This window comes from Mugil cephalus, chromosome 2 (genome assembly GCF_022458985.1).
Source record: "Mugil cephalus isolate CIBA_MC_2020 chromosome 2, CIBA_Mcephalus_1.1, whole genome shotgun sequence".
Lineage (NCBI taxonomy): Eukaryota > Metazoa > Chordata > Actinopteri > Mugiliformes > Mugilidae > Mugil > Mugil cephalus.
Genome location: NC_061771.1, coordinates 3,549,872 through 3,576,385, shown reverse-complemented (window position 1 = coordinate 3,576,385; position 26,514 = coordinate 3,549,872). Strand labels below are relative to the sequence as shown.

The 26,514-nt window shown below is 38.9% G+C and overlaps 4 protein-coding genes across 5 annotated transcripts in view; 2 read left to right on the top strand and 2 right to left on the bottom strand.

The window, feature by feature from the left end:
- The window catches only part of LOC125003825 (E3 ubiquitin-protein ligase SMURF2-like), a 46,357-nt gene extending 41,485 nt beyond the window's left edge, over positions 1-4,872 (top strand). For both annotated transcript variants that reach the window (XM_047578038.1, XM_047578037.1), the window contains exons 17-20: positions 119-239; positions 762-963; positions 1,220-1,295; positions 1,757-4,872. In XM_047578038.1, coding sequence (XP_047433994.1) covers positions 119-239; positions 762-963; positions 1,220-1,295; positions 1,757-1,856 — 499 coding nt within the window. In that variant the 3' untranslated portion in view covers positions 1,857-4,872. The remainder of the gene's footprint in view (positions 1-118; positions 240-761; positions 964-1,219; positions 1,296-1,756) is intronic.
- Positions 4,873-7,297: 2,425 nt separating this feature from the next.
- On the top strand, positions 7,298-10,228 carry LOC125004540. The gene is made up of 6 exons (XM_047579203.1): positions 7,298-7,555; positions 8,154-8,225; positions 8,442-8,499; positions 8,846-8,879; positions 8,968-9,049; positions 9,239-10,228. Exons 1-6 carry the CDS (start codon positions 7,326-7,328, stop codon positions 9,429-9,431), a joined length of 669 nt encoding a protein of 222 aa, XP_047435159.1. The 5' UTR covers positions 7,298-7,325; the 3' UTR covers positions 9,432-10,228.
- Positions 10,014-22,519, bottom strand: LOC125004539 (centrosomal protein of 95 kDa-like). Its single transcript, XM_047579201.1, has 21 exons — positions 22,291-22,519; positions 21,510-21,638; positions 20,911-21,018; positions 20,624-20,734; positions 20,057-20,177; positions 19,144-19,256; positions 18,563-18,762; positions 17,582-17,651; positions 17,292-17,359; positions 16,873-17,075; positions 16,610-16,736; positions 16,274-16,391; positions 15,944-16,149; positions 15,758-15,853; positions 15,205-15,358; positions 12,799-12,965; positions 12,563-12,637; positions 12,325-12,477; positions 11,987-12,133; positions 11,554-11,625; positions 10,014-10,962 (listed from the first exon to the last, which is right to left on the bottom strand). Exons 1-21 carry the CDS (start codon positions 22,313-22,315, stop codon positions 10,786-10,788), a joined length of 2,640 nt encoding a protein of 879 aa, XP_047435157.1. The 5' UTR covers positions 22,316-22,519; the 3' UTR covers positions 10,014-10,785.
- Positions 22,520-23,562: 1,043 nt separating this feature from the next.
- LOC125001558 (CD209 antigen-like protein E) lies at positions 23,563-25,540 on the bottom strand. The gene is made up of 5 exons (XM_047577246.1): positions 25,501-25,540; positions 24,812-24,904; positions 24,586-24,713; positions 24,409-24,509; positions 23,563-24,156 (listed from the first exon to the last, which is right to left on the bottom strand). The coding sequence occupies exons 1-5, from the start codon at positions 25,538-25,540 to the stop codon at positions 24,009-24,011; spliced, it is 510 nt and encodes a 169-aa protein (XP_047433202.1). The 3' UTR covers positions 23,563-24,008.
- Between the last annotated feature and the right edge of the window lie 974 nt (positions 25,541-26,514).

The following is a 26,514-nucleotide window of genomic DNA, read 5'->3' as shown; positions in this document are numbered from 1 at the left end:
CGCATTTTCCTCTGTCTTTATCAGGCTTTTTAATTTAGTGTCAAGATGATAAATGTGTTTAAACTGACTCACGCCTCCTTGTGTTTCCGGTCCCCCTGCTCACGCCTGTTCTCTACAGGTTGTATGTGAACTGGCGTTTCCTCCATGGCATCGAGGCTCAGTTTCTGGCTCTGCAGAAAGGCTTTAATGAAGTTATTCCACAGCACCTGCTAAAAGCCTTCGATGAGAAGGAGCTGGAGGTACAGGAGAATTCATTTCCATTCATTTGTTGTATATATCATGTTTATTTGAATTACTTCTTATTTCACCTTCTGAAGTACCCACTCTTCATATATCTTCTCCTTTATTGTCACTTAATGCATGATGGAATGAAATTTCAATATACCATCATAGTGGTGCTTGAAAGAGGAATAAAATATAAACATACATGAAACAAATTAAAAACAAATCTCTACTACATGCACTCACAATCTCATTTTCAGAAGTAATACCATAATAAATATTTGTTTAATATTTTATAATTTTATTGTTTATTAAGCAAAACAAACTTGGGTAAATACTGTTCAGTAGTCTGGTGGTGTGAGATTTTGTGGACCTTTATCGCCTCCCAGGGGGCAGGAGGTCAAGCAGTGGGTAGAGACCGTCACAATGTTTTGTTGCCCTTAAGCGTTAACGTCCACAGTGTCTTTGAGTGCGGTTAGTGAGGAGCCAGTCATCATCTGTTCTGTGTTGATGCTGACTTAAATGAGTGTTTCTTTCAGCTGATAGTGTGTGGCCTGGGGAAGATTGATATATCTGACTGGAAGTCCAACACCCGCCTGAAGCACTGCACCCCCGACAGCAACATTGTGAAGTGGTTTTGGAAAGCTGTGGAGTCATTTGACGAGGAGAGGAGGGCCCGGCTGCTGCAGTTTGTCACCGGCTCCTCTAGAGTTCCACTGCAAGGTTTCAAGGCTTTACAAGGTATTTAACCTGACTCTGTTTCAGCCCAACTTTGGAGAACTGAAGCTTCACACTTCACACACAGCTTCTCTTCCTAACAGTCATAGAGATTCATTTTTAGAACTTTGTTGATACAGATTATTCTCAAATAAATTGCAGCTCTGTAATTTTGAGAGAGAGATGGCAGATCTTATTGGCTCACACATCTGTGATGAGGTGGACACATTTTTATCTAAATACAGACATTTTTCAAGACAGGTTTGTGTTTTGATTGCAGGAGCTGCTGGACCCAGACTCTTCACCATTCATCAGATCGATGCCAACACCAATAATCTGCCCAAAGCCCATACCTGGTGTGTGTCACACGCAGAAACACATACATATTTACACACACATCACATACAAAAAACTGAATAAACGCTGCATTACTAATTTGGCCTCTCACAGTGAGAAAGGTACAGGTTTTACTGGCTTCAGTGGAGCTTGCGAGCCTCAGAATGGTACTAGTGATAGCAGTTCAGCTAATGACCAGTAACATAGGCTTTGTACAGGATGAGGCTGCATCATTAATGTAGAGAAAACTCCATATGTCTAAGTTAACTATATCTAATATAATCTCTCGTAGCTAGAAGAAGTCAGACCTTAGGAATATTTCTACATCCAATGTTGTTACAGAATTACTCAGTAAGCAGTGACAGAGCAAGCTATCGAGTGTAATACAAGGACAGAAATTAAAACCAAGTCACCATGCTTTGGGTGAAAAGCTGTGGCTGTTCAGATGTTATTAATGTCAACTCATTCTCTCTGTATCCAGCTTCAACCGGATTGACATTCCACCCTACGAGAGCTACGACAAACTATATGACAAGCTACTGACGGCGATTGAGGAGACGTGTGGCTTCGCAGTGGAATGAGAGCCAAAGTGGAGCGTGTTTGTGTGTGAACATGTGGAACTGTGCAGGACTTTGATGACTATTATTGTTGCTGCGACCTGGCGTCAGGCTCACTCAGAGCCCAGAACGTGTGTCCAGCCTACACAAGTCTTCCTCTTCTGTCACCACTGTCCACATTCTTCCCTTTTGGATATCTGTTTGAACAGCTGCTATAGAATGATCCCATTGTTCTTTTTTATTATTCAATTTGGTTTAGTTCTTCAAATTAAGAGCTGCTAGCACGCTGGCTTTTTTATGTCAGAAAAGAATCTAATTAGAAAACATTGTGGTGTCGTGCACGAAACATGTTCAGTACCTTTAATGTCCACATTCTTTAAAAACAAATCTTCCAGGCATTTGACAACCACAAGTCATCATTTTGTTTTGCAATTTTTACTAAGTGATCTATGTTGTCCTACTGAATTTTTAACACTGCACGTAGCCATATCTTTCCATTTGAAGCCATTTTGACCTCAACCAGTAGACCTTCCAGTGGCTGCAGAGTTGGTGTGCTTCATCTTGTAGGAGCTCTATGAATTCATCCTACCTCAGTGTAATGCTTTGATATTTGAAGAGTTTCATTCCAAAATGCTCCGGGTCATCCTTTGGGAGGGTTACTAGATGATTTCAGATCTGTAGCTTTTACAGCAGAGCTTCAAAATAGTTTCATTTTCACACCAGCAGTCGTCATCATTTTGTAACTGTGCAGCCCTTATTTGAATAGCGAGCATGTCATTTTGAAGTGGAACTCATGGATGCTGATGCAAGTGTAGGCCTGTTTGTTTCGCAGCATTTTAAGGGACAGACTCTGGTGAAGAAGAAGTAACGAATAGCGTCGATCCCTTTCCTCCTTGTGTCTGTAGTTGTGTGTGCAAGGAAAGTAGACACATTGTAGTTGTCCCCGGCCTCCTCCCACAGTGTGTCACTGCAGAGTTGATGGTTCCTCACTGTTGAAACATTTTCCTTTCCCACTGTTCACACATCTGTCTCCGGCAGTATGCATGTTTCTTTATATGTCGAGCCAAGCTTCAGCCAGCACACTTGATGTCAGATCATTTGTGAAAAGGGCACCACCCTCCACAAGACGAGGCTTGATAAATAGCTATTCATCTGTTTAAAAAGGCAAAAAATATTTCCTTCTCTCTGTCTCTCTCTTGTCACTTTAGAGCACTTTACAAACTGAGCAGTGACGGCAGAAGTGCTTTCTTCATGTTAGATAGATTTAAATAAATCATGTTTCATTTGCTATACATACATTAGAACTATTCAAAGTTAAAATATCTATACACCTGTAATTTTTGAGTATATATGTACAAATACATAGCTATTTTGTATATTGTTGCTTATTTTTTTTGTTTTTGTTTTTTGTTTAAATGCAAGCATGTTGGTTTCTGTCACAGACCTCTTTGCATTCTCAGGTGAAGTCATTTGTTTTTGCTATTTTGTTTCTATTATTTTACATTAGGCTAGGACAAGAGGAGAGGTAGAATCGTTTTTAATCAGAAACCATACACAGTCTTTGTTTTTGTAAAAAAAAAACAAAAAAAAGCATTTGGCAATTTAACGTGACATTTTCTTTTGGTTTATCACTTTCACTCGTAAACAACACACATACATACATAGGAGAACATGAATGGCCACATTTGCTGCTCTGGAGGCCTGTGAGCATCTACTAGCACAGATGACATATGCACATTATTTCATATGCACAGGGACTGTCTGTTTGTTACACGGATTTTAAAAGCAAGCAGGTGGACTCAGTGCTGTCAGAGGCTTGAGATCAGAGGTTGACCGCTGAACTCCTGGGTGCTACACGGTGAAAATGTGCCACCAAAGTGAAAAGTCACTGAAAAACAGAGAGGTGACAGTGAGGAGCATCTCCGTGATCAGAGCCTTTATCTAAAATTAAAATAAAATAAAAAATCCACTGCATGAATGGACGCTTGAGAGATGAAGCCTATTTATTTGCTTAATTGTTACTCTTAAATCTTTTTGACTAGGTAAAATCTGATAAATATTCATTTTTATATGTATTCTACCTGCTTTTTTTTGTGCAAAATTGAACAGTTTTGTTAGCGGCTCCTATCATAAACCTTTTTATTATTATTTTTTGTGTGGTCATCATGAGACAAAACAGAATGCATTGAAACTGTAACCTTTGAACAGTTAGAACTGATTTGATTTTACCGTTAATAACTTTACTCAGAGGTGGGAAAGTTTGAGAATTGTTTTTTTTTTTTTTTTTTTTTTTTTTTTGCACACATTATGCATACTTGGGCTCCAAGTTATAATCCAACACTTCCTTCTATTTACCAAATAGTTATTGGACTGTTTTTTTTTTTTGTTTGTTTGTTTTTTTCAATTAAATGTAGATAACATATAAAATTCATATATACACACACACACATATGTTGGTCCAGAGCACACAGTCCACTTCTCTCTGTCTTGTTGGTTCAGTGCAAGAGTCGTCGTTAAGGCTGAGTGCTTCCAGAAGAGGGCAAAACACACTTCTCCAGGTTGAGCAGATGAATTGATTAGTCTCACCTATTTAGCATCGTTAACCTTCTCAAGAAACAACTGTGAGATTTCTGTCTACGCTGATTAATCTGACAAGCAACTCTAAGTTTATTCAGCTTCTTAACCTTCAGCAAACTCCGAATGCTTTAATCACACATTAATATGTTTATGTGCAAATTCTTGTGTGTATGTGTGTGTGTTAATGACTTTTGATTGGATTCGGAACAACTAAAACAATGTGGGTTTTTTTGTTTTGTTTTTTAAACTGCACCACGTTTCCTTTTGATTTCGATCTGTTTTTGTATTTATTATTACAGTATACGTGTTCATAGTTTTTCACATCAGCTGCTCTGTGAGTTTGTAACTGACACCTGTACATAAGGACAATAAAGAATCAAAGTAATAAACTTGTTGTACCCTTGCAGAAAGCTGAGCAATAAAACTATGCTGTTTGGTCCCAACAGCATTATGTTTTATAGAACCACATGCATCACTCTCCTTTTTTGTTGCTGCGCCATTGAGATGTTTTTCCCACATTTTGTGGTAAGTAATGACTGACACTCGACAATTACAATTTTGGTGAGAAACATGATCCATTTTGAGTAGTGTTAGAATGTGTCGATCAAAACCTTTCAGCATCTCATCTTTCACATAATATAGTGTTTTTCAATCCAACTCAGTTTGAGGGGATATAGCTCATAAAGAAAAACAGGTTGTGATGGCTATATGTTTAATAAGAATTATGAAAGGCTAATACTGAAAATAAGATGAAACTGGCTTTTTCCATTTTAAACTTGAATATAGCATCTCTCAAACTCACTGATAGGTTAATTCAAATTCTTATATAAAACTGAAGTATTGAGATTCAAAGTAAAACCCAGAGGCGTCGAACTCATTTTAGTTTGGGGGCCACATTCGGCCCAAGTTGATCTCGGGTGCACCGGGCCAGTAAGACGACACAATAATAACCTATAAGTAATAACAACTACAGATGTTTTCTATTTGTTTAGTGCAAAGAAGAACAAATGAATTAGGAGAATGCTTACATTTAATTTAACTACTTCCACTTCTCTCACTAAAATTAGAGGTTGAAGTTATTTTCATTGAAAAAAACTTATCTTCTATGTAACTTTGTCACTTTGCAAATTCATGTTGCGGCCAGATTAGACCCTCTGGTCGTCCGCTTTTGGCCCGCGGGCCGTAGGTTTGACTTCGGTGCCCTAACCACTTCAATATAGGAATTAAACACATTTTGTTGGAGGTCATTAGGGTGGAGATAAGTTTTTTGAGCACGGCTCAGACAACATTATGGCCTAGAAGGGCATTGTTTGTTTGTTTTGTCAAATTAAGAACAGTAATGTTGTGTTTGTGTAAATAATTAAATGGCCATTATCTGACACTTCTGTATATACTGGTAATTTTATTTTTGTAGAGTAAAATAACAAAAACGTGTTAGTGTCCTTTAGGGTGTGTGCCTAATCGTGTGCATATTTCTTCCTTTGAGTCATACCTTAGTGAAGCACTAGACTCTAAGAGTTCATCGACTTTCTTACCCTGAAGGTGGGGTCTTAGAGAAAACAATGGGCCAAATGTTATCTCTGTGTCTCGTGGATGACAACATCAGCAGACAATACAAAACAGTACAAACAGTGCAGACAGACAGCGCTAAGACAATCAGTACAATACAGACAGTACAAAAACACTTAGGAGAAAATTCCTATACAGAAAGACTCTCCACACCAGGATCAGCGCTGACTAGTGAGCAGACTAACACACATATGAGTTAGGATGGTTGTAAACGTTTTTATTGATTAGCAGCATGGCGTGTGTAAAGATGTGTTCAAAGGGCTGACTAAAGGTTATGTAGGTATTATGTATCTGTAGGTTGATTGTGGTTGTGAGTGAGTGTGTGTATTGTGTGTGTCCAGTCCAGTTTCAGGGAGTTCAAGAGTCGGTCTACCCCGCTATTGTAAATATACAATATGTACTGTATCGTTAATAATGTATGAATACTGTGCTTCATTCAGACAAGACAATGAAACTATCGAATATTTAAACTATAAAATTACATCACCTTTATGTAAATAACCCCAAAATAAGTCAAAGCACAAAAATCTCATCTGAAACATCTCCACAGAGCAGCTATAGCAATGCTGGGACATGGTTTAATGATTGTGTGTCCACCGTTGGTTTATTTTGGTCCTTGATTTTCTGCCCACTCCCCCCGTAAGGACGCTAGGACTAGCCTGATGGGAGACATTTAGTAGGCTGGTGTCTGCGTAAATCTAAAAAGAACACAAGACATCAGAGCTATTTATTAATTTATTCCAAACTTGGAAGGAAATCATGGAAAATGCCAGATAAAGAGTTGAAGATCAGTGATAATACCCTAGTGTCCCAGTTTTAAATATCTCAGAATGTGGATGGATGAAAAGTGACATGAAAAACACGTATAAAGTAAGTGGTGTCGAAATGTGAAAAATGTGATTTTGAGGGAGGGGAAGAATGTTCAAATATAATGTTGGAGCAAGCTAAAAGATAATGCAGGGAAAACAGGCATTCTGAAGAAGAGAGTGTGTGTCTGCCAGTCTTCTGTTACACCGCTTTATAAAACCTGAGGTCGACTTGCAGAATGCGGAAAGCCACAAACTGTGTAACACACATGTAATTTTGCAATGGAAGAGATACTCATCTCAAACTGTTCAGAGAGACAGGGAGAGAAAACTGGAAGACTGGAACAAGACGAAGAAGCTGCTGCACTCACCTGGACTTTACAACAGAATATGATTAAGCACCAACAGAAATCGCATGGAAACAGTAGAGGGCAGCAATGCGCCTTGGGTGTGTCTAGACTGCTGAAACCACAGAAGAAGATTTGTTTGCCAAACACCAACAAAACCATAAAACCCCCAAAGAAGAAGAAGTGAAGGCTCAATGGCGGACTCGGCTGGGAAAATGGCAATACCGGCCACGGTATTTACCGCTAAACAAGCAACGAGAAAACGGAAATCAGACTTTGAGCAAAAACTGTCCAAAGGACTGAGCGACAATCGAAGGAATAAATGCCGCATAAATATTGGACAAGCATACACGAGGTGGAGAGAGCTTCGCGACAGCATCGGGCTGAGGTTGGATGCTGAGCTTGCTGTGCTCCTCATGGACAGGTGAGTCTCCTCCAGTTTACTTTTTACGGTGCTCCTGTGTGAATGCGTGGTACTGCTCGGTTTGACTGTGTGAACCGGTCAAAATAAATGAAACTGCAACTGACTCTGCTCCTTCATTTCATCTTGATAGCATTTATTTTATCTATCTATCTATCTATCTATCTATCTATCTATCTATCTATCTATCTATATACATACACACACACACACACACACATATATATATATATATATATCCTAGCTGTAAATGTCCAGATCTAACCCTCTTAGCTGTAGATGGGCTTTGGGGCATAACCGTGGATTTATCTTAATGCTGTGACCTTGTGTTTGGTGAGTCAGTTTTACTGGTCTGTGTTGTGAGCCAGACTGGTAGCGAGGTGGTCTTTAGTGTGACCCAGGACACATTGTGAGCTCACACTACCAAATGAATGAGGTCAAATGTGAACCAGGCCGCTCCCTGTACTTTAAACCGACCACTTGGGACAGAAAATAACTGAGAGGCACTGATGTGGAGAGTAGATGTGATCGCATCTCCTCACCGTGTGTCTTTAAACTGTGTGCGCCCACACAAATGAACCGACCTGTGTTCTGATTGTAGTTATCTTCAGACCACATCAGATGGCAGATCTCAGCGGCCGAGCCTAGAAATGGGCTCTTCAACTGAAACCTGGTGAGTGGTCCCGTGTGTGAATGTGTGTTTTGTGTTGTCACCTGCAGTCGTAACATCCCTCTTCATGTGATTACATTTACATTGTTTAATTTGTGTTTTTATCCATTTTTAATTCCGATGAAAACTAGAAAAGTATGTTTAAAAGAAACAATAGAGCACAATAAAGAGTTACTGAGCTCATTCATAACCTGTGTGCTCCTTTGTCTGTTTCTCCAGTGAAAGTGTTCACCGTGAACACCTGTTTATGATGAGTTCATCAAATGAAGCTGAGCAGGTAAAAATGCAACTGCCTGATCTGAGCTGAAATGTTGGTCTCAACTCTGTGGAACATTATATTATTATAGTGTCAGTTTATGTGCCTCTGAGTAAAGCTTGTTAATGGGAAACATTGTCCTTCACTGATAATAAAAACACAACAATTCTAACAACAAAACCAGGTCGACGGCGCCGGCAACACATTCTAATTACCCCGTTTCAGGGTCAACATTTACCAAAGTAAAACTGTGTAAAACTTGATTATCACACTGAAATGTTACAGCAGACAGCACTGATTGGTGGGAATGTATTTTGTGATGGAGCATCAAATGTTCTCTGCTGACGGTTGCTTGTCTTGTTTTAAGGAGCAGGGGGAAAAGGATCAAAGACCAAATGGGGGTGAGTCATCTACACACAAGTTAATCATGCAAGAGAATTGTTGACAGGGTGAATGTTAATGCTTTGTTCAAAATGGATCCACACACAGTGGTACGGGAGGAGGAGGAAGAAGAAGAATTTTGCACATCGTTAAGTGTGGGAGATGGACGCTACCTGGTGGATTTGGGGAGGTATGTGATATGATTTCTGGTTAGGCTTAGATCCACGAGGGAAATGATTTGGTCGTGGTAGCTTAGTTGCAGATAAAAGAAACATTATAAAAAAATAATGTCTCACTCTTTTTGACTATCGTTCCTTAACAGGATTAAAACACACCTTTACTAACTGCTTCTTTTTTTTTTTTTTTTTGACTCCTTCAGCCCCTCAGAGTTCATCGTTGATGAAGACTGCATCATCCAGCTGATGAAGTCGTGCCGTGAATGCAACAAACAGTGTACAGTTAGAAAACAGGTCAAAGGACTGAAGCTTGTTGTTTACCAGGCGTGCTGTTTTTGTCAGAGCCGCAGTAAATGGACTAACCTGCCAGATGAAGACGATGAAGAGCAGTTATGATCAGATCATTTGGAAAGATGTCACATGTGGACAGAGGTGGGTTTATACTGGGATTACAACAAAACTGAAATATGTTTCAGCCAAACAGATGAGTTTCCAGTTTAAGGCTCTGCTTTTCTCTGGATTGTCACAAAGCTGTCCACACTTGCTGTCCATTTCCCCTCCTCACTTACTTCCTGATGCGTCCACACTGCACTGAAGGAGCCACATGGGTGGATCCTTCTGTCTCCCGTCAGAATGGGTTTCAACATGTTTTAATTTTTTTTTCCCCTTAATTATTTATACGACGTCGAAACATAACCCTTGGTGTTAAAACATCATCATGTTGTCTGTGTCATCCAGTATCCTGGTTGGAACGTTGTGCTTTACTGTTTGAGCAACTAGCACTGCTAAAACTCGTCATAAAACTAATTTATATTCTTGTTATAGTCAGAATTTTGTTATCAATTAAAAAAAAAAAAAAGTCATGCCAAAGGTCACTTCTCTTTATTGTTACAGTTTCTTTTGTCAGCCTCACACCTCAATAAACCACTAAACAGAACATCCAGATCTGCTCTAAATAACAACACGTTTCAGCCAGAGAAGAGTGAGCCCACACTTTTAATGATTAATACATTAATCAGTAGACAGTATTTTAACAGTGGAACCCCTGGTGGACTGGTCCAGATGTATCCCATCTTATGTTCTGGGTGAGAGTTAAAAACAATCACAATGGAGCTAAGGAAAAGGAGAAGTCAAAAAAAGACTTGATTATCTTCGCTCCTAGTGATCAGAAAGCACACCAGGTTAATTAAAAATCAAACATCATTCAAGTTAAAAAATAAATAATCCAACAGCATGGTTAAAACGTTTAAGGAAGACGTTGCACAGGGAGGGGAGAAAAATAAAGTTAACTTGTGACATTCATACTTTGCATCTGTGGTCCCTGTTTGGCAAGAAGAACATTTACTACTTTTTTGCTACAGTAAGGGCACATGACTGCACAGTGAGGAGTTAAAACATTCGTACATTATCAGTACTAAAACCAATGGAAGAAGGGGACTAGGTCCAAGGTGTCTTTAAGTTCAGGTGTAGCAGCTGAGGTTGGAGGAAGAGTTAGCTAACTTAGCTAATTGCTACATTTGTCAGAATGTTCTCAGTTCATGAATAATCAGGATTTCTGTAAATTCTTAACATGTCAATTCCCTCTTGTGCAAATCTCTGCAGGACGATGCCTGAGGAGACCGTATTGTTCGCGAGCCAGATTCTTGTACCCTTAGTTGTGAATATAGAAAAGTCTTTAGCAGCATGTTCCCTTGATGTGAATGAGTCTCCATCGAGTGGGGCTTAAACCAGATGTGCCCAGCCTGTCTGGTCAGTGCAGATAGCTAGTGTTGTACTGAAACGAGGCCATCTGGACCCGGTTACGCAGCCTCTGGACCTCCAGGTCCTGGAAATAGTCGTCTTCATCATTCTGGATGATGATCTTCTGCAATTCACCAATTTCACGCTCCATCTTTGAACGCAGCTCTCGCTTCATCTTCAGCAGAGCCTGTAAAAAAAAAAAAATAGGTGCAAATAGTGGGTGATCTGGACTTTCACCTTCGTGCAGCTCTGACTGATTCATGACATGGTAAGACACCATTCCCTGAGGATACCTAAGCTTTTTGTTGAGTATTGTAAGACACTGCGGGGAGTTGATCACTTCTGTGTGACATTCATACAACATATATTGCATATATGTCTAGTAAAGTCTGGACTGAACAGCGGTTCCATTCCTCTGGTTTGTTCAACACTTGTTAACACTTGTATACCCATTGACACCCATCCATTGGTGGTCAGAGAAACTCTAAATCTGTCAGTGTAATCGACATTTACCACCTGTTTGTTTTACAACACTTGAGACTGGTACAACCGTGGGGTGGTGTTTAGCTCAGTGGGTAGAGACCCTTCCCATGTGCTGAGGCTAAAGTCCTGTCGAGTTGAGTTTACTGATAGGTAAAGATCATTCATTTGAACACCCTCTGCCGAGGCACAAGACAAACTACTTAAAAGTGTAACCTGAGTATCATCATTTTCTAACAGAGTTCCAATAAAAAGTGAAAACCCTAATTTTAGTCAATGAGTTAATAAAAAGATTTACCTTTTCTTGAGCCTTTTTCCGAACCTGGATCTCCTGGCGTTCTTGTGCAAGTTTTTCAGCTAGAAGTGAAAACTGAAAGAGAGAAAGCATGTAACACTTTAGAATTAGAAGATTTTTTTTAAGTGCCCAAGTATGTGTAACCCCCTGTTCATACACATGAGACCGTGTACTTGTACAGATGTCATTCTGAAAACCAGTTTAAGTTTTATACCATCAGATTGAGGACATGTGTATAAAGTGAGGACATTTTGACTGGTCCTCACTTTTTGGCTGTTTTGAAGGTTAAAACTCAATTTTAGGGTAAAGGTTACAATTCGGTTATGGTTATGGTTAGGCATTTAGTTGAGATGGTATGGGTAAGGGGCTAGGGAATGCATTATGGCAGTGAGTGTCCTCACAAAGATGGCCATACAAGAATGTGTGTGTGTCTTACTTGATCTTTGTAGTAGTTTTCCATGGATTTGATCTGATCCTGGTGTCGTCTCTGGTGTTCCAGCCGCTGCTCCCTGGCGTAAGCTCTCTGCTCTCTTAATCGGACTTTCTGTAACTCCAAACCCTCCTCAAACAGCTGTCGAAACATCTGCATATGGACATAATGATATTCAAGTCATTCTGTCACTCAAAAGATGCCACATTAAAATGCATATATTATCAATTTTACATTAAAATTCATAAATTACTTTATAGTGACAAGGTAAATGTGTATTGTAAGTGACTGTTGTGACCATACTCCGATAATTGAACGAAATCTAAAATGCTTTCACTACCCACCCTCTCCTCCTTGGTGCGGGCCCTCATCAGGCGGGCTCGGTGCTGAACATGGTAGTCGCTGTGGTATTTCTTAGCGCGGGCTATCTGCTGCCTCTGTTCCCTCAGTCTGTTCTGTGTTGACTTCTGCTGCTGGATCCGCTCTTTGAAGTCCCTCTGGAGAATCAACTGAGAGTTACTGCATATCCAGAACAGGCAAGTAGAGCCCGTGTCCATGCGGATGAAGTGTGCTGATGCTCACCAGGCGTCTGTTGTGGTCCTGATCTTTACGAATGAGATCCACCAGCAGGTCGTGTTTCCTCTGAGCCTCCTCCAGCTGGAACACAAGCAGGAGTGTATGTATCTATCCATAAGTCCAGTGATTACTTAATAAATAATATCTTATTTTAAAGTGAGCAGACATGACAGGCTTTGGATACATGTAGTTTTATATATTTCACTATATTTCACTGAGACTTTTCATGGCCACCGTCCTACCTCACTGGAGAGTCTGTTGCGACGCTGACTGTGAGAGGACAGGGCATGGAGTCTGTCCACCTGCTGCATTTGCTGCTCCCACATCCGCCCCAGGGCATGAGGGGAGATGTGTAGGTGGGGCAACTCTTCTCGGAGCACAGGGAGGAGCTCATTTTCTTTTATTTTCACTGGAGAGAGGGGAGACAAACCAGAACATCTTGTACTGTTTGTGACATTAATCTTGTGGAATCCAACTTCTTCCTTCAGTTTAGGACACAAGGTTGGATAGGAGTAAATACGTTTATTAGTCAGTTCCACATCTTAGTTGAAGTTACAGACTGTGTTTACTGTATTCACCAACTCCACTTGAGTTTGCTGAAATGCAAAGCTTTGAAATGATAAAGAAAAACAATCACAGTTTTTGGAAATGTGCAGGCGGTTTCCGTTCGGACACACGAAGCTTCCCTGAATCTCTACAGTGAAGTTGGCAAGTGTAAAATTAAGAGAGACAGAGTCATAACCTTAATGAGCAAAAAGGACAGGAATAAATTAGAACTACCATCTAGTTTGGGCCCATATATTGGCTTTGTAACTATGTGCTTTTTATTAGAAATATGTCTGTTTATGTCTGCAGCACAACAGAGCACAGCGTTTCTCTGGACAGGCCTGTTGGTGATAAAGTGGCTGCTCGTCTTCCTCCAGACCAACAGTCCTGTATTCCTGTATTTGTCACCTAATAATCCTGTATTCATAGCTTTGCAGGCTTTTTAATATATATACTCCGCGACCCAAATGAATGGATGATACAGTAAGAGGTCAGAGTAATAGATCAGTCTTTTTGACAGCCCATCATCTCCATAACAAACATTCTATCAGTACTATCTGCACTGGTAGAAATGTACGGTAAAGATGGCGTACATATGTGTTTTGTGGTACTACTTGTGGTGCAGTTTCAAGACAGACCAACATGCTTGTTCATGAGTACGAGTGAGTGAGCGAATGATCGCCACTATCCACTGTGGATTACATGTGATTAAATGATAACCCTGCATTCATGTTCACAGCTGTGCATTATGGTCATATGAAAAATAAATGCTAAAACAAAATTCTGCCTGCAGGTCTACTGAGTCATTTCAGTGGAAACGGTAGATGAAGGGAATGTCTGACAGTCTACAAACAGTGACTTGTGTACATGTCAGTGGACATATTAGTGTGCACAAATAATTCAGGCTGCAGCCTTTGTTTGCATGCTTTGTGTCCGACAGTAGAACTTAAGCTGCCAGTTGGAATCTTTTAAATCTTTTCATTGCTTTAAATTACTCATTTCTATTCTTGACAGTTCAAGTATTTGAACTTTGGAATAAAAAGATCTATTTGAGTAACTGATATTACTGATATTAATTGACGTGCATTCAAGTAAATCTGATGTTATCCTTGAAAAAGTAAGTTGGCAAGTGATTAAAGCCTAGAAATGAAAGTACAAGTGTATTAACGATGACTCTGTATGGGCAGAAAATGACCTCATTCCTTTAGCAGTGTGAACACGAATGAGTCCTAGGCCACGATGAAGGGCTGCCTTCTGTCATTAAGAGGAGGAGGAGTATCATAACAAGTATAGCAATTAATACATCTAAGCAAGACTACATGGACAGATGTTGAGCATGCATATTTTAGGCTACCTGATCTGAATTCAAAATGTCACGTTATTTATTACAGATATTTTCCCTTTCACAGCAAGCTGTTTGCAACAGTCACATTACTGTGCATGTGGATACTTCCCACATGATGCATCTGATCATTATCTGATTATTTGCATAGAGAGCACAGGACTGTCATCTGATCAAGCATTTTAATAGCAGGAGTGAACAGACGTACCTGTTCATGTTGCTGCTAGGTGTGAACAGGTTCTGAAGATTGACTCAGTATGAATTTGAATATGGGCTTGAAACCAGTTTCAGCCATTGAGATGCTAAATAATAAACTAGAATAAACCATAATAGAGCAGATAACCAGGCTCCTACACATTTGAAATTTCAAAATTCCGTATTTTTTCCAGACTTTTTGGTAAAATATATATATATATTTATGGCATTTGAGTAAGTAGTTGTCATGTAAATAAATTAAGGAATTTTTGTTTTCATTAATCTGAATATATTCACCAAATATTTTCCAGAAGATTAAAGCCAGGTAATGTAGCTCTTACAAATAAGTTAAGACCAAACTCAGATACATTCAGTGCAAGTTTTTTTGTTTTTTTATTGTAAGTTGCACGTGAATCATCCATCTATGATCATCTATGTAGCCTACTGTGTGCTCTCACAGCTGTGCTGCCAAGCCCCTTTAAACAAAAAACAGATCCATCCACGTTTACGTTCTTTAGATATCTAGAATTTGGTTCATTTAGTAAATATAAAATTGAGAACTTACTTGATGGGACTTTCCTGGGAGCCTCCACCCGTCTCCGTCCTGGTGTGTTATGTGCGTTACGTTCAGTAACGGTATGCCGAGACTTTGTTTTAGCTGGGGACAATGTGGGTGCCTGAGGAACATCCCTTAGAATGGCCTCTCTGTACTCTTGCTCCTACTCACACAAAGGCACACACAGTTAGGATTTTAGAACTAAACATATCTTTCATAACTCACAAGCAAACAGACGGCTTTATTGTTTATAACACTTGTATGTATTTCCATGGGACTGTGTTTGGTGTTCATACTTGAGAGAAAAGTTAATAAATGGGGCGCAGTTTATATTTTCATACTGAAAGTTGAATACTGAGGAATTGGCTTCCTAATCATGCTATTATTTTATTACACGTCATAATATATGTATTCATAAATGAATGTCTTACTACATCAATTCATCTATATTAGTGTATTTGTGCATCATAGTGTATATAGTCAGAACTGATTCAAATTTACAAAAGGTAAATAGAACTGTGTTGTGAGTCATGCTATGGAAGACATCACTTTAATAACTTACAGCTTCCTGAGCTCTGAGGCGCGCCTTGTCTAGTTTCGCCCGTTCTTTGTCTTCATATCTTTTCAGTTCCTTCTCATAGGCCTTATTCTCCAGATACTGAAAGAGGGAGTCGTTTAAATTCCAAAGCATACAATATTTACACACATTTAGATATTTAAAAGTGAAACTTAAGGCCCTGCCTAATACCTTGCTATGTTTTCTAGAAGAGTGTCTGTGCCGTGACTCTCCTTGTCTTGAATAACTGGAAGTTGTGAGGTTGGTTTGTTTTCCATCATCCAGGCTCAAGGCCTCTGCCATGGCTTCCTCTAACTGTTCCTGCAGACCACGACGCACTCGTGGAGGTGAGGGGGATAAGGAGCGCGTCCGGTGGGTGGATTCAGGATCAGATGTTCCTGAAATGATTAAACGCTACAATTCAACATATCGGAAACTTTTCATGCAGCTGTCAAATGAACAGATGTCAAGTCCGTTGAAGCTGGCAGAGTTAGACTGTGTTAAATCAGAATGTACACATACCTGTGTGCTGTCTGGGAGTCCTGCGACACTCCATCACACTGTCACTGTGGTGGGACTGTTTGTCTTCTTCTTTGACCTCACTCGTCTCTCCACTCTCATTGAGAACTCGTTTAAGCATCTACAAAAAAAATACACACAACACATGGTTGCACACATTAAAGGGATGATGAAAACTACTTCAAATACACAACTACCACAGACTCAAGATTATGTAACCAGGACTCCCTGAAAAACAATGACAATACTGTGAGGATGATCCTGTTTTTTTCCATGAACACAAAATACACTCTATTCTACATTAATAGAGATTATTAGATCACTCTAGTAAATACCCACCTGATCAAGTTCCTCTAGTCGATGGGACAGATTCTCTGATATCTGATGCAGCTCCTTTTCTGCTTTCTTGTTCCTCTGTCTGCGATAAGACAGAGGATCTTCGAAACCGTCTTGTGCTGTCCTGCTACTGTTTGGGCACACAATAATAAAGACAACATAGGGTGAAATTGCTGTTGTGTCAGTAAAATCATTATTACTACACTGTCTCTACATAAAACAATAAAGTACAAGGTGAGACTATTACTTCCCAAGTCTATTCCTACCTGTGGCCTGCCCCATCCCTGTGACCCATCTGTCTGTGCAGCAATGTTCGTGTATAACTCTGATCCTCCTCATCTTGCTCTTCCTCGTCAGTGTCTGGTGGAGAGGGAGAGGGGGTGGTGGATGCCATCTCGTCCTGCAGGGTGAGGAAGAGCACATCTGGCTGCGTGCGGAATAAAACCCTCCTGGGACCTCCATTAGTTGGCTGAGATCAGAGGGAAAAAGTAAATTATTTGTGTATAATGTGTGTCACTAAAGATGTCAATCAATGATCCATTCTATTTAACAGAGTAATAAGTGCACAGATCTAAACTGTCCTGGCTGCCTGACCACACACTTCAAAATCAAAGGTACAAACATGACTTCATGTGTTGGAATTCATAGTAAAATTGGTACATGTAAAGGTTTGCTTCTCCTGTACCTCAAGTGTCTCCTCCACCACTTCTGTCCTGGACCGTTGCTGGCTGGACAAAGACTTCACACTCACAGCTGGAAACGAGACATGACATGAAGAACTAAGAGATACTTCAGTCTCCTGGGGGATGTTCACCAGCAGATAAACAAGAAAAATCTGCTAGATGTACCAAAGAGAACTGTCAACACTGTCATCAATTTTAAGCAGACCATGAATCCATCATGTGGCTTTAAAACATTTAAAGCACTTGACATTTAAATCTTATTGACAGTTAACGTACACATGTTTCAACTCACCAGGTGACTGAGAAAGAGGAGGAGACTGTAGTCCATTAGTAACAGTGGGCTCAGCTACCAGTTTAGAGGTCTGTGAAAAGAAGAGGAAGACAGGAGAGTTTACCAAATGAGCTTTTTTAGAAGACAGTTTCAGTTCTGGCCATGGATCAAAGTACAATCAGGTAAATGAAAGATAAAGACAACTTTCAAATGTGGGTTTTCTCAGTGAGAGGCAGACTATAGTTTGGGCTGCCAGCAGCCATACACTAGGTCGAGCTTATGTCAGAACTTCTTTGGCCGAATTCTATGGCTAGAGTGAGTGCAAGTGTACCGTAGCTGGGTACAGTTCCCATTTTAAACCACCAATAAATGTGTCTTAGATTTCAGTGTCTCTCTCATTCTTATCTTCTATAACTGCTTCTCCTCTAGAGGGTCGTTGGTGTTGCTTGGATCTGATTTTCAAAAATGGCATTTCATATGATTTTTGAAGTATTACATCACTATATATAATTCTTACTTATCTTTGTGCAGACATTAGATTGCACCAATCAGGCTTTTATTCTCAGTGAAACGCATATTTAGAAGTATGACCAACCTGAATGTTGGTAAAATATTAAAAAAGGAAGCAAAAAAGCAAGTTTTTTGTGACTACTGTGCTTTTCTAATAGGAAATTATGCTGATTGAGCAAATGCTCTTCCTTGTAGCAATGTTCTACACTAACTAAAACAGGAAGTGTAAGTGGGTGTTTGTGAATTTGTGTGTATATAAAAAGGAGAGATGAGAAAAAAGGTCTGGCAAACATTGCTTCTAAAATCTCTGAGAACTTTGCATGTCCTTAGGCTTTTTATGTCTCACTTCATTTTATACTATTTTTATTTAGTATCTATATATTACAATTACTTATGGGAAATAATCTGGGACCTGAGAGCATACTTTCATTCCATCTCATGCTTCTGTATGGTTGTGAATGACAAATAAAAATCCTTGAATCTTTGAGCTACCTCTGTAGTGGCAGGGGGGTCTTTTTCCTCTGGATGCTGTTGGGTTTGTGGGCCTATGCCAGGACTGTGGGGGGTGTTGCGCTGGTTGGGTGGCTGTAGAGCAATGGCGGAGTGAATCAATTCAGACTGTGGAGCTTGACTGTTGTCCACTGGACCTGAGGCGGTGGTAGCATCTGAGGTTTGGGGAGGGGCAGGCAGTCCTTGAATACAGATAAATCAATAGATTTATTTAAAAAGTTATTTATTAAATTCTTTAATAACAGTATAGAAATAATAATACAAATTACTGCAGAAAGCAACAGAGGTGGGCAGCTACCTGGGAGCTTTGTACGGCTGCCCAGGGTCAGTAACTAAGTTACACTGAGACAACCAGATCAACTACAATCGCTGCATAATCCTGTCTGTCCACTTAAAGGTTCAAAATACTTTGACATTCATAACTGACACAATTGAATAGAAAACTCCAAACTAAAAGAAGAATATTGTGGTTAATATTGTTTGAATTGAAACAACAAAGCATTTTGCCACATCAGAAAAAGCCACCAGTAGATGCAAAGATGGGCTGTATCTGAATGCCTTACCTTCTTGTTTGTCCATAAACGTGCATGCAGAGACTCCCAGCCCCATGAGCTCACTGGCTGTCTCCTCTGCATTCCAGGACTGGAGGGACTGTTTACTGGACTGCACAGCCGATCTAAAAGACAAGAAAATAATACAATTTACCCATGTTTTACACTGTATTTTAGTAAATTATTAGATGTGTACTTTGATAAAACTTGCTATTTGTGTAACCACAACTATCTCTGTAGCTCTGTTGAAGTGGTACTTTACTTCATTCTGAATTCAACTGTAGCATCAGTGAGATAAAATAGTTGGTACTGCACGTTAAAATATCTTGTCTTCAAGGTTCTTTGCCTTGTACATAGACATACTGTATATGGCAGATTGGGTTACTATTTGCTAAACAGGTGTGGAGCATGGCTGAGGTTGTATCAGTGGTTCTCCTGTTAGTTAGATATGTTTGCTAACCAACTTCTGTTATGATGACTGTTGACCTTTTGGCATTTACACTGCTGACAGGTTAGCCTGTTTGTTTTTCCTGTCAACAGCATTTACCGTGAAGCCGGATCTGTATTAAAACCGGATGACACAGTCTTTGTGCCACAAAGCTTCAGTTTATGGGAGAGCTCAACACAAAGAAAACAACTCATCCCCAGTAAATCTCAACTGTCAACAAAATGCAAAATGCTTAAATTATTATGGGAGGCATTTTCTTTTGAAAAATAATAGAACACTATTTAATTTACACTAGGAGCTGCAACAGAAGTATGTTTGGGATAAACATCCAAACAGCGAGCACGCACTGTGAAAGCAATAGTTTTTTATTATTATTGAAATGGTCTTTTTAAGACGCTGTAATCTGTGCTTTATAAAATGGTCTTGTGTTTCGTTGTGTTTGTGAAGTATGCGGGATTGTCTAAGAGAAGCTCCTACTCTGCAGTGGATGACAATGATGCCCCCTCCAGCTTTGTATCCTTCTGCTCCAAGCCATCACAGCTTGCTGGGTCCTTGGATTCACCAGACACGTCTTCACCAAAGCCGTCATTCAGTTCCTCTGAAAATATAAGTTGCACAAATGACCCAGAGAGAGCGACAGTAAACTGAGATAGGACTCAAGATAAGAGAGCTATAGTTGTGATTACAACATGTTATCAGCTCAGTGGTAGAGGAACAAACACATGACTCAAGCATGTCCACAAAATGTCAGACATTTCACTATTATTAAGTCACCATTGCTAATAAACATTTCAGACACAAACATCCTGAACAACCTCCTCTCACACCCCAATAGACAGCAATTTTTCTAGTTTTTCAAGTTACTAAAGAAAATGAAGTCTTAATAACATAACATGACACATTATGAAGATGAAAATTAAACACGCACATGTGTTTATATATACCATTATGGAATGAACTACAGTTAGTGAGTGTGTAAAATTTAATTTAGAGTCATGTCCCCAAAATTACAAATGATCTGTTAAGATAAATTACTTTGCTTACCACCATACTGTGATTCCTCATGTATCTCTTCGTTCAGATATTCCAGGAGGCCATCGAAGATTTCAAGGAGGTTCCTTATGGACTCATTATCCCCTCTGACAACATTTTCTCCTGCAAGCACATAGTCATTCACAGAATTACAGATTTTCAAATATAAGAATGTAATGTACTTGTGTTCCTGCATAACTTTTCACGATTTTTTAAATTCTCAGCTCAAGTCAACCCAAGTAAAAGTTATACACATATGCACAATTATACCATGAAGCAAAGAAACATATTTTTAATACCTGTAATATGAGAGAGGCTGATCTGAAGGTAATCCAAAGACAATGAATCAATCACAGATTGAACATTATGGATGTCATCCTCCTGACTGCGTGGTGCTGCGATATAATCTAAACACACATAGAAGATGAGATGAATGTGGAAATATACATGCAAATGTTCAAGAACATACAGAACACAGGAAAATACTTAGGGACCTTAACAGCCTAGTCGTGACATGTTTGGTCTTAAGGACACATTCCAGTCCGTCTAAGGAGACTCTGGAGATCATGCTCAACAAAAAACAAGCTCACTGCTTGTTAAGCCTTGGACTTGTTAAGTCTTGTGATCAGAATTTAAAGGATCTCGTTAGGGTTACAAATGTTCACATATATACGTAATTATCACCTGCTACATGGTGACTATTACCTACAGTGTATGTATCAATTTACTGTTTAAATATTGATATTGCTCTATTTACATTTGCTTTATCTGTTTTCCAAGAGAGCAGCTAATCATCATTGAGAAGATGGCTGCAAACATAGTTTATCAAAATACTACTTTTCTGTACACTGACTGACAGTCGTGCTGACATTTTGCTAGATCTATAACTCGAGCTTACCTGGAACATTTTCGCCCAAGATGCTCTCATACAAAGCAATGAAAACATCTGCACTGCAGTCTGTCGGTTTCCTCGGCCTTAGGTTTAAGTGACACTTGCTGAGTAGATCATTGGCCACATCAACCCAATCTGTACAACGAAGGGTAAATCATGTTCATGTCTTAGCAAAGAAAATCAGAAGAAGTTTGCGTGTAAGAGGATGTATGAAGAATAACTTTAACTTTAACTTTTGATCTCAATGATGCCAACAGTATTTATCTACAGGCTGCGTAATCACAAACCACCTTCAGTGCCTCTGCTAATTCAATTATTAAGTTCCCCGGCAAACCTCCGGCTGGGAGCGGGGACTCATTTGCCCCTGTCTCACACACACACCAACTGCTAACAACACTGTAACAGTAGGTGCCGTCTACAACTACTGGTTTAGATATGAAACCTTACACTTAAATTAAACATGTGTAACGTGAATTTGCAGCAATGGCACAAAAATCAAACTATTGTCTGAACGTACCTGCCATGCCTCAGTCTCCATTAATGTTGTTTACGAAACTTTACCGGTTCAGTTAACTCAAAAGTAGCTAGCTAACATTGCTAATGTTTGCTAACGTGAGGCGTTAAACGGCGAGCCCTGGTTCTTTAAGTGGAATATATATTTATATATGTATATATATGTGTGTGTGTATACAGAACGTGTTAGGCTTAGAAACAGAAAAAAAAAACATAATAAGCTGTCAACTAACGTTAGCTTTAACAGCGTTACGTGTCGTTAGTCTTGGCTTACCTCTCTCTCCCTCCTGGGTTCCCATGAAACAGCTGTCGGATAGGGGGCAGCTGGAGCTCAAAACTACTGACTAACGAAACAAAAACCGTCCGTCAAATCCCACAATACTGATCCTGGCCAGAACAGTTAGGTTCCGCGATGTTTATGGTCAGGCTTTTCGTATAAGGGAGAAGGAATTATGAGTTCTCATTTAAAACTGAAGTCTTGTTTGATTGGCCGTTGGCTCGTTCTTTGTTTCCGGAAGTGTCTTTCTATTGGTGCGTAGCGCCATCTACCGTCTCTACTGTACAAGTGAGCTCCAGAAATGTTGCCATTTTCAGTTCAATTCAACAGTCCATGCTGTCTCAAGATGTTTTACAGAGCCCAGAGGCATAGAGCATTCTGCAGCCACTGCCCAATCTTCTCTCTTCTGTGAGCTTTACAATCCAAAAGTATTATTTGGAATTTTGTTTGTCTTCAGGGTCTTCACACCAGATGAGCGTAAACGGATGAAGATTAGTGTACTTTAGGACTGGATATATTCAGATATGTTCTACAATGTATGCCAAACTGTTATCTATAACTTGTATATTAATACTAACAATGTCAAAACCATGAAGGAACACACATGGAATTAAATAGTATAGAGTATTCAGCAACACAATATCTTTTATATTTTATACTCTTCAAAGTAGCCATCTTTTTCTTCAAACAAACAGAGACAAGTTCCAAATAATGAGAAAAATACAAACATGTCAATAGTTGTGTGTGATCTCTCTTTTAATCGTAAGGTATCGACTGCATGTTTGTTTGTTTTATTTGACAGGTTCCCTTAAATTTAGATGCATAAGGGGGAGGTTTGCTGGAGCAGGGAAATAGAGTCAACTCTACTCCACATGCTGCTGGCCAACCTCTTCCACTTGCAAAGAGTTCAGGTGTGACAACGGCAGACCCTTTAACTACAGCATAGGGCTGGGCGGTATGACCAAAAATGTATATCACAATATTTTTCAAAATGCTGACGGTATCACGGTATGTCACAGTATTTTTTTCATGCATAATCATGTGTTCACAACATTTTTTACTGTTCGAGAAAGGAGTTAATGCAGTAGATTGACTAAAGATGGACTATTTTACTGTGATGATGAGTAAATATTATAGCATAATCCCACACTAGTAGTATGGCCCCAGGTTAATCACTGCCTGCTGATGTGGAAATCCAGGGACATTTCAGACATAAAAAAAGAAAGAAAGAAAGATTTAAATGTTATCAAGATGAAAAGAAGTAAAGGGGACAATTACGATTTCATTTATTTTTACATATGTATTCATATTCAAACTATGTAATGTCAATAGCAGAGCGACCAGCTACCAAAATAATCGTAGTCTGTTTTTTTCTGTAAAACTGGGGACACTTTCGCAGACAGCTTTAGCCAGGGGACAACTTTTTTTTGAAAATCCCAAGAGTACCCAACTGTGGACAAGATGGCCGACAGGGGCACCATCATACCCACTGCCATACCTCAACTCCACGCCTGGATCTCCAAAGAGGAAGTTAAATTCTCAAACAGAAAAGAAGACTCTCTAAGTTTCTTATGTTGTATATCGATAAACAATAACAACTAATAAATGAAACAGTGAAGTTAATTTAATTGCCAAATGTCTCCACTGAAAAGGTTGATCAAAACAGGCAGATAGTATGTTGTGTCATCTTGCGGTCTGGAAGGCTCAATGGGTTCTTAGTGGTCCACTATTTTTTCACAGATCCAAAAGTTTTCACTTTTACAAGGAGTGTCATTCCAGTTGTTAAATTGTTCATAGTTCTGTATTGTTCCACAGTCCTCATCACGGCCACCATAATTGTTTGGTTCTCCAGTTTTCCAGAAGCTGAAACAAAACAGCAACAAAGATGTGATGTGATGACAAGAAATATTAAAGCTATGTCCAAAGTTAACATTAAATATTGTCGTTAATTCAGTTATATGACTAAAATCTAGTGGGGTAAGATGAAGTGTGTGAATGTTACACTACAGACCCTCCAAAACCAAGCAAATGACTCTGATGAAGACAGTTATGTAAATTAAAGATGGTGCTGCCACAAATAGCTGAATGATTTTTAAGGTAATATATGTTCAATACCTTTTGTTCAGTAAAGTCCCATCCACCCATTCCCACGTCCCTTCTGTCTCTCTGTCACTCAGCCCGATCCATGTGACCCTTCTGAATTCTCTTAAGAAGTCCTTTTAACAGTGACAGAAACACAAATAATGAGGGATTTTTCATTTCACATATTTTCCCTTCACCTAAATACTGCACCTGTTCTTCTCTGCTGTTAACAATCACCAGGTCTGCACCTCTTTGCCGACAGTCATCTTGGCTCTCTTGCCAGGGTTTCTTAACCGGAAAAATGTAATAAAAACTATCCTTGAAATACAGCCATCCTCACTGGGAATAATGATCTGTTACAGATGAGATAATTATGATAAGAAGATGATAACAATAGAACAAATATTATTAAAGTACCAAGTATCAGTATACTCACCAAAGATATTCAGTTTTCTCTTCAACATGTCTCTCTCCTCCGTCAAGTTTTTTATAATGTCATCACGACCAGGTGCTCCTACATCTGAACTGTCTGAGAGCAGAATATACACCTCACATTGTGTGAATAGATGCCAACAGGCTCTTTTTCATCTATAGCTCATGAGCGTGTACAATATATATATATATATACATATATATATATATATATATATATATATATATATATATATACATAATATATATATATATATATATATATATATATATATTATATATATATATATATATATATATATATATAATATATATACATACATATATATATAAACAATTTTATACAATTGCAAACAAAAGAACATTATTAATCAAATATAATGCGTGATGAAAATAATGTTTTTATCATTGAATTAATCCAATATTATTCCAGTAATGTTAGATCTAGACTACAGCCAGTCTGTAGAGTTTTCTCTCTGGTGTACAGAAATCAAACTGTTCACTGGTATGTCCAAAAAAAAAAAAAATCATTGCGTATTGCTAAAACTTCTCCGCATTTCGAAAACAATGGCCACTATGGTGACTTACTCATTGCAAACTCAAACCTTGTGCTTAAATAAAATAAGATTTAGGCTATGACATATGATGAACCTCTGAAAGTACAAGTTTTACGAGCTTAAAGCTCCTACTTACTTATGGCTGAAACATCAGGTTGCTTTTCATAGTCCCTCATCTCGTATCGCGTACCTCCTATTTCACCTTATTGAATAAAACTAATCTGCAAATTGCTTCTTGTTTTCTGATCCTGACGGTGATCTGCTTAGCAAAGCAAAAAATGCTTCCTCTATATCAAACATACTTCCTCTATATAAGTCAGCAACATCCAGTCACCCACCCTATTTCCTTTGATTTTGCTCTCTTTTGCTTTCCTGGGAACTGAGACCGAGTTTATTTGCGAGCGCCTATATATAGACCAGGACAGAAATTAAACCACACGTAAAGAAGGTTCAGAGGTTGTTTGATTTGTTTATGTTTTTTAAAAATATTCTTTTCTTCCTGCTTGTGAAACATGTATATTTCCTGGCTGCTGTAATACTGTGCATGGCTTTGTTTCAGTGTTATACCTCAGTCTGGATCTTGCTGCACAACATAACCTGGTGATCTTGTATCATAGCTGTTGAAAAACAAAATCGATTCCACACATTTTCATAAAATGTATGTAGTTTATTTCAGACAGTAACGCTAAATACAAGCAGTAAAATTATTTAGAATCTTTTAAGGCAACATGAAGCAACATTTTGTAAATTCTAATTATTGTTTGGCGTTGGGTGTTATTAAAATAAAACCAAACTTATTTCAGCTCATTCAAGATTCAAGATCACTTTACTGATCCCTACAGGGAAACTGTTTTGTCCAAGAGTCTCAAGATAACAAAGAACACATGTGAACCAGACATAGACATAAAAATAAGAGTATGAAATAAAATAAAATAAAATATGTATAATGTATAAACATGTATAAACTACTGCAGCCATTCACTGCCTTTTCTTTTAGCCAATCAGGTATCATAATCTCTAAACATAACCTAACCTGCATATATATAGAGCAATGACATCGACCCATAATAAATGCTATAGCTGTAGCTTTGGTCTTGGTGAATACAATGCCACACCAGCTGAATACATGTCATGTTATCTCTCTGAATAG